The 8,397-nt window shown below is 33.5% G+C and overlaps 1 protein-coding gene across 1 annotated transcript; it reads left to right on the forward strand.

The window, feature by feature from the left end:
- LOC123911200 (BURP domain-containing protein 9-like) lies at positions 1–4,296 on the forward strand. The gene is made up of 3 exons (XM_045962568.1): positions 1–75; positions 2,401–2,869; positions 3,089–4,296. Exons 1-3 carry the CDS (start codon positions 22–24, stop codon positions 4,294–4,296), a joined length of 1,731 nt encoding a protein of 576 aa, XP_045818524.1. The 5' UTR covers positions 1–21.
- Positions 4,297–8,397: the final 4,101 nt, after the last annotated feature.

The raw sequence follows: 8,397 nt of genomic DNA on the forward strand, positions 1-8,397 counted from the left end.
CAATAAGCATAGCAGTAAGATATGGCGCACAAAGTTGTTCTCTTTCTCCTCCCTTTTGTCTTGCTCTTCATCATTGTAAGTAGTTTACTTGCATACAATGCATTAATGCTTATCTCTTTACATATTTTTTTTTTTGAAACGGCTATTTCCGGTTTTGATAATTTATTTATAGTAATCCGTCATTATTTCTCATTTTTTTGTCACGCTCTTGATTATTGTGAGTTTACGTGCATGCATGTTATATCTTTACATTTACGGTTTTCATCATTTTAATTAGTGCTACTCTTGATCATAATGAGTTTATAATTTATAATTTGGGGTTGCTAACTTACTCCCACATTTTTAGGTGGGAGGAAGTTAGCAAGTATACTCCACTTAGAGTTTACTAAAATATCATCTTTTATTTTAAAAATAGCATTTTCAAAAAAGAATACTTTTGTAATTTCCATTTATTTTTATATAAAAAACTTATAAGAAATTCTTCTTTATTAATAATTACCGTTTTTTTCCATAACAGCTTTCTCGCTATCTTTTTCAATTTATTTTGGTAGTTGTTTTTTTTTTGTCAAAAAAAAAATTATTTGCAAATGATCATTTCGTGCATAATACCATGAACGAAACTACTATATATTCTTTAACCTTTTTTATTACCATAATTATGGTTGGTATTATTGAGTAAGAAAAAAGAGTCGGTGGATTTAAGTAAGTCTCACAATAATTAACACAAAAAAATCTCACAACTAGAATATCACTGCCCGCAAAAATGTAAGAAACGGTTATGATGTTTTTTTAAAAAAAAATAACAAACTTAAAAAATTACCCTTTTATTTAAAATTGGTTTTAACAATAGAAAGTGGGCTTTTGGTAAATAACAAGTGGGAGTAGCCCCTTTATAATTTATCTTAATTCATAGTTATTTTTTGGCAAATGCTAACTAGTGCACCTGATGCATTAGTTAAGAGTATATATATTTGAAATTTTTTTATTTAAAGTTGTATAGTCAAACACTTTCTTTAAAAATCTAAATTTTGATTTTCTCAATATAAATATTATTTTTTTAAGAATTTCTTAATTAGTGCGGGGTGCACTAATTAGCAACACCCTTATTTTTTTATCCTTGTGCTGCTCTTGATCATCGTGTTTACTTGCATGCATTTTTGTATCTTTATTCTTTACATTTCAATTTACATTTATTTATCATATCCATCATCACTAGCTCATTTTCATCTTTATTAGCAATTGGGCTCGTTGAATTTATATTTCATGCATGCGTTAATATCTTCCTCTTAAGTTGTTTTTATGTCCATTATATGTTTGATTTTGTAAAATGATGTTTATAATTGTAAATATGTTCTCTATTTTTATTTTCTTAAATATTTTTTAATTTACCTTTTTAATAATAAAAATATATATATAACACTTTTAGAATGAAAATATATATAAAAAAATATATATAACACTTTTCACACAAACTAAACGGTCCTACATTATTCGTTATTTAAAAGTATTTAATTTATATTCACCGTCGGTGTAAAGTTATTTTGCACATGCATCCAATAATATACGGATACATCATGTATGGTAATTAAAAACACATGATGTGTCACCTTTATTAAATGATGTGGCCAGAGGAGGCTCGCATGCATGTGCGAGGCGTGCGACGGTATAGGGCCTCAAAATTTTGAGAGCCTCAACTCAAAATTTTGAGGTACTATAATATTACTTATATATTATTTATACCTATAAAATATCAGATGTATATTAATAGATTAATTTTTAGACCATAAAATAATAGTTATATATTGTAAATGTTCATAAATATCATGAGTATCAATATATTAGTTATCTATACTCGTAAATATAGTTCTAGTCCATTTTAATCTTTGCATAAAATTTAATCTTAGATTATGATGTTCCTTTTTGACGTTATATTCAAAGATAATTATTTTGTATTTCTTGTTCCATTTAGTTTAATGTAAGATTTAATATTGATAATTTATATGTTTACAAGAATGTTTTTTTTTTTATATTATATGCATTTTAAATCGATAATTTTTTTTATTAAGGGGCCACTTTTATATTTTGCACAGAGCCTCCTAAAACTCGGAGACGCCCCTGGATGTGGCAACGCGTCATTTGATGCTTGTGTAAAAAAAAATTGCACCGACGGTGCACGACAATTAAACTCTATTTAAAATATGCTATTATACAAAATGAATTTATCTTCATTGTGTAGTAAAATATGTATCTCATAATAAAACATTTGTGTTTGTATATGTGATCATATATATATATATATATATATATATATATATATATATATATATATATATATATATCATCCAAAACATGTAGTTAAATTGTTATTCTCTAATACTTATTTATTCAATTGCATTGTAGAATGACCACAGAAGCTTTGCCAGAGATATGAAGATTCAGCAAGAGAATGAAAAACAAGCTGATCAACCTTATCTTGATGGCTGGTTGAAAGATAGCCAAGCAAAGTCGACCTCCAACGCCAATCCAGCTTATCTTGATGGATGGTTAAAAGATGGCCAAAAAGCAAAATCCACACCAAATGGCAACCAAGCTTACCTTGATGGATGGTTGAAAGATAACCAAGCTGAGAAGGCAAAATCCACCTCAAACTCCAACCAAGTTTACCTTGATGGCTGGTTGAAAGATGGCCAAAAAGAAAAATCCAAACCCAACTCCAACCATGTTTATCTTGATGGTTGGTTGAAAGATAGCCAAGAAAAATCCAACCATAACTCAAATCAAATTTACCTTGATGGTTGGTTGAAAGACAACCAGGCAAAGTCAACCCTCAACTCCAACCAAGTTTACCTTGATGGATGGTTGAAAGATGGCCAAAAAGAAAAATCCAACTCCAACTCCAACCAAGCTTACCTTGATGGCTGGTTGAAAGATAGCCAAGAAAAATCCAACCTTAACTCCAATCAAGTTTACCTTGATGGTTGGTTGAAAGACATCCAAGCAAAGTTGACCGCAAACTCCAACCAAGTTTATCTTGATGGATGGTTGAAAGATGGCCAAAAGGAAATATCAACCCCTAACGCCAAGCAAGCTTACCTTGATGGATGGTTGAAAGATAGTCAAGCCAAGAAAACAAAATCCACCCCTAACTCCAACCAAGTTTACCTTGATGGATGGTTGAAAGATAACCATGACAAATCCAACCCTAACTTCAATCATGTTTACCTTGATGGCTGGTTGAAAGACAACCAAGCAAAGTCGACCGCCAACTCCAACTCAGTTTATCTTGATGGATGGTTGAAAGATGGCCAAAAAGTAATATCCAACACCAACTCCAACCAAGCTTACCTTGATGGATGGTTGAAAGATAGTCAAGATGAGAAAGCAAAATCCACCGCTGACTCCAAACAAGTTTATCTTGATGGATGGTTGAAAGATAACCAAGACCAAAACGAAAAAACAATCAAACAGGCTTACCTTGATGGTTGGTTAAAAGATAGCCAAGTTGACAAATCAAAAGCTACCCACATCTCGACTCAAGCTTACCTTGATGGTTTGTTGAAAAACTCACATGCAAAACCAAATGATAAATTATCTTCTAAAGTTGACCATACAGAGGCATTCAAGATGGCTTTTTTCGCTATAGAAGATATGTATGCAGGGAATGTAATGACCTTGTCATTTCCTATCAGAGAATATGCTAATTTCTTGCCAAAAAAAGTAGCCGACTCCATTCCTTTATCCAAGTCACAAGTACCAAGCCTTCTTCAACTATTTAAGCTCACAAAAAATTCTCCTCAAGGTGAAGATATGCAAGACATAATTGATCAATGCGAATCTCCACTACAAAAAGGGGAGACCAAAGCTTGTCCTACTTCAATGGAGTCTATGGTTGAATTTGTTCATAGTGTTATTGGTGCTGACGCTAAATATAACATTCTCACAACTCAATACCCCACAACATCAGGTGCAGCTTTGCAGAACTACACCATTTTGGAAGTATCAAAGGATATCTATGCTCCTAAATGGGTAGCTTGTCACCCAAGGCCTTACCCTTATGCTCTTTACTATTGTCATTATCTAGACATAGGGAGCAGGATCTTCAAAGTTCTTCTAAAGGGTCAATATGGAGACATTATGGATGCTTTGGCCATTTGCCACCTAGACACATCTGACATGCCTCCTAATCATATCATATTCAAGTATCTTGGAATGAAGCCTGGGGAAGGTCCACTGTGTCATTTCTTCCCTGTAAAGCACATTGTTTGGGTGCCACTCCCATCAGAGGCCTCCAACTGAAAAGAAATGAACTAACTTAAGTCTTTGTTGATCGTATTTCTGTGTCATTTTATATGTTTTTCATTGTGTTTCTCTGTTGTTAATTTCTATGTATTATGAGATTTTGTTTCTATGTATTAGGTAAGGACTTGTTTGAGGTACTAAATAAGGTCTTATCTCTATGTACTAAATCAGTTTGCTTAAAATAAACATCGAATTTGTCGGTGGAAGATTAAGTTTTCGTCTCTTTACTTTACTCTTTCAATTTTTCTAGTTGTTATGTCATGAAAGTGGCATTTGTTGTTAAATAAGTAGTAGAGAAAACTCTATAAAACAGGAACAACACCCTGTTAAAACAAAGAAGCAACCAAAATCAACCTCACCAATATTAAGCTTCAACCTAATATACAAGACAAAGCACATCCTTGTCAAAACAAACAAATAATACAACCACAAAAGATAATACATTATGGTTGTATTCATTGAATTGTTCTCTCCTTTCTCTTTATACTTTAACTTCTTGTTAAATTTATTTACCGTTTTGAGTAGGAAGACATGTTGATTTGTTTTTGTGGTTGGGTGACAAAGCTATTTAATGTTCTTGATTATAAACTTGTGTTTCATAATTTTTTTTTTTTTGCCGGAGTTAAAAACCCTTGTAATGATTAACCTTTATCATTGACTTCCGACTCTATAGACTTGTAAGCCTCTGTCCCAACTTTCTTCTTCTAACTAAGAAAGCATAGACAAACTTTTAAATAAGGGTCAATAGGACAAGACTGGCCGAGCCACAATTCGAAAGGTAGCATAGCCTTTAACCAAGTCGCCTTCAGTCATAACACTGTAGACGACTTATTGTTGTTAAGTTTACGTTTAAAAATAATTTTTTCTTCCACCGAAGAAATTACTGGGTTGAGTTGTAGACTAGATCGCTCTCTTTAAGATGTTTCGCGGCACTGCCCAAAATTGTGCAAGTAGACTACTGCATTGTAGAAATTGAGCAAGAAATACACCTTCGTTAATGGTACTACCATACCACCCGTATTGATACTACAATATCAATCAATAATGACACTGAGATAATTCTAATATGGTACTAAGACCAATCTCATATGATAACTAAGACCACTTTTAAGTAAAAGGGATTATATGACCATTATTAATTTGAAAGAACTAATGATACTAAGATCACTTTAAAAATAAATTAATATTAATATTAGTAACACACAAGACATAGAATAAACTTCAATTTTCTTTACACAATTAGGAACAAAAAATAATAAAAATTGTCCTAATTTGCATAACCAAATAAATAAATCAATCAGTTTGTTCATTCTAACTTTTCAAATGACACAAGCCACTTAAGTTAAACTTAAAGTTTCAAATTTGTCATTACTTGAACAAGCCATAAACAAAAACAATTTCATTTTCCAAAAACCTAGCATTAGTGTTAGCTAAATTAAACAAGGGGTCATCATATCATATATTAATTAGCAACTGTAACGACCCATTTTTCGTATTCGTATATTTTATTAAATGTTATTTTATTTATTAATTGGCTTTTATTATTTTAGTGAGCGACGAATAATTATTTAGCCGATCGTAAGTTATTAGGCGCGAGAACCTTGTTTTGGGCTTAAAGGGGCGTGAGAGGCATGGGCCTAAGCCATTTGGGCTTGGTTCATGACATGAGAAGTAGTATAAGTAGCAAGTCAAACATATGAATAGTATCATAAATTCATTTCTTTGAGTTTGAGTGAGTAGAAGCAAGATAGAGCAAGAGCTAGGGTTTTGGCTAAGAGAAAGCTTGAGCAAGAGAAGGCTTGGATCATCATCTTTGCTTAAGGTAAGAGATTAGAATTCATGATTCTTGAGTGGTAAGGAGAGGGGAGATTGTCTATGTCTCCGTTCCCGAACTCTCCCACTCAATTTCTTTTAGATTTTGATTAAGCTTTTGTATGTGAGTATGATGTTCTTCATCATCACTTTGTATGTGTTAATCACTAGCTTGATTCCATGATAAATATGTATGTGTTTGGATCATTTTTGGAAAGTTTATGAAAGTTACTTAAAACCCAAGAAATTGCCATGATTTTGATTGTTAGAGGTATTTGGATGTTTGGAAGGGATGATTAATGTTCCTTGATACCATATATGTTTGGAATGGCTGTTTATATGAATTTATAACATGTTTGAATGAATTTTTGAGTTGATTTGAGGTTAAACCGCCTTAGATAACTCAAGAACAGATATTCTGTTCTGGTGTGGTTCGCTAAGCGACCAGGAGTTCGCTGTAGCGAATAGGTTCGCTGAAGCTCGCCAATGCTCGCCATGAGCAGGTGACTTCCGGGTGAGGTTCGCGTAGGCTCGCTAAGCCTTCGCTCAGCGAATAGTTCGTTGAAGCTCGCCAATGCTCGCCATGAGCAGGTGACTTCCGGGAACGTGGTTCGCTATGTCTCGCTAAGGCTTCGCTTAGCGAAGGCCTCTGTGACAGCAATTCTTGTTGATGTTTGTAAGTGTGATTAGGCACTTGTAACATGGTTTAAGGGTATCCTTACATGATTGTTGATACATGTTGATACTGTTAATGCTTATTGTTCATCATTATATGATTGATAAACGTGTATGCAATAAGTTGTAGCTTAATATGAGCAATGTTATGTTTTGGCATTAATTTGCAATGTTAAGTGAATGTGTTAGGATTGTGTTCCCGCATTCATAAAAGAGTAGCTTCGAGCTAGAGAATATCATATGGTTGATATGTGTATGCATACATGCATTCATGATTGTATGTGAACATTGGAAACTTGGGTTCCAATAACGAAAATGGATTATGTGTCCATAATGAAGCCGAGGATCGGATTAGATGAATCCATGAGTCCAGAGCTGCTATCCAACAGGATATAAAACTGTTTTGGCTTATCCAAGGGAGATAAGATGGTTCGGTAAGTTCCGACATATCCAGCATGATATAAAACTGTTCTTGGTCCACCGTTGGTGAGACATCTTGGTACCACATGCATTTAGTTATGTCTAGGGATGGCATGACAGTGAATTAATTGGCATTAGATACCTTAGGGTAAATGCGCATATATTTGATAAATGGTACGTGACATTATTTGGTTGAATTGTGTTGAACTTTATTAATTGATAATCGTTTAGTGCGATGTTTTGGCGTGAGTTAGAATATGTATGATGTAGTTCGAAAGTGTAAGGTCTTTCTTATGCTCGTATGATATGCGATTATGTTTTCTAACTCTCTGCTTTGTGTTATTTGCTGGACCTTTGGGGGTTCAGATATTCAGGCTGAGAATTGTGCCGACGTTTAGACTGCTGTTCTAGCGTGGTGTTGAAGTACCTTTTGGTGAGGAGACTTAGCATAGATTACTCCTCTTAGTACTAGCTTTTGACTAGAGTTTGTAAATAGTGAATGCTCTGGTAATGTAACATCGAGTCGGGGATTACGCTTGGATTTCATCGTATATCGGTGTTACCTTTTTGTTATGCTAGTTCTTGTATAAGTGACATCCTTAGGGATGAATATGGCTTATGTATATATATATGTATATATATGCATGCTTGGTTTAATTGGAATCCGCTGTTGCTTTTCATGTTAAATTTCATGATACTCTGTGTGTATGCTTGTGTTTAATTACCGCGTGGCACTCTGCCTTTACACTTGTTGAAAAGTTTTTAAAATTACGTTTTTAAGGGTAGTATGGGTTAGGGTGTTACAGCAACAAGCTTAGGGAAATAATGACCTATCCAATTAATCAAATATGAAATGAATAAACTAAAACAGAATTTCAAAACACACACACGTATTCTTGTTGATGTAGATTTAAGCGTTCAGCTCAGATATCAAGTATTAGTAGAACGTAAGGGATTTGCATTCTTCGTTGAGATAGAATATGAAAATCTCCCGAATTTTTGTGACTATTGTAAACATATTGGTCATAATAATGCTAATTGCAAACGGAATAAAACCGTTGAAACTGAAGCTCGTGACATGGGTAAAAAGGTTTCTAAACCGCGGAAAGAATTCATACAGGTGCGTGATAATCGTCAGAATCAACCTAGGCAACAACCTGTTAATAATGAAACTGCAAGTGGGAGTGAAGC

This window comes from Trifolium pratense, linkage group LG2 (assembly GCF_020283565.1).
Source record: "Trifolium pratense cultivar HEN17-A07 linkage group LG2, ARS_RC_1.1, whole genome shotgun sequence".
Lineage (NCBI taxonomy): Eukaryota > Viridiplantae > Streptophyta > Magnoliopsida > Fabales > Fabaceae > Trifolium > Trifolium pratense.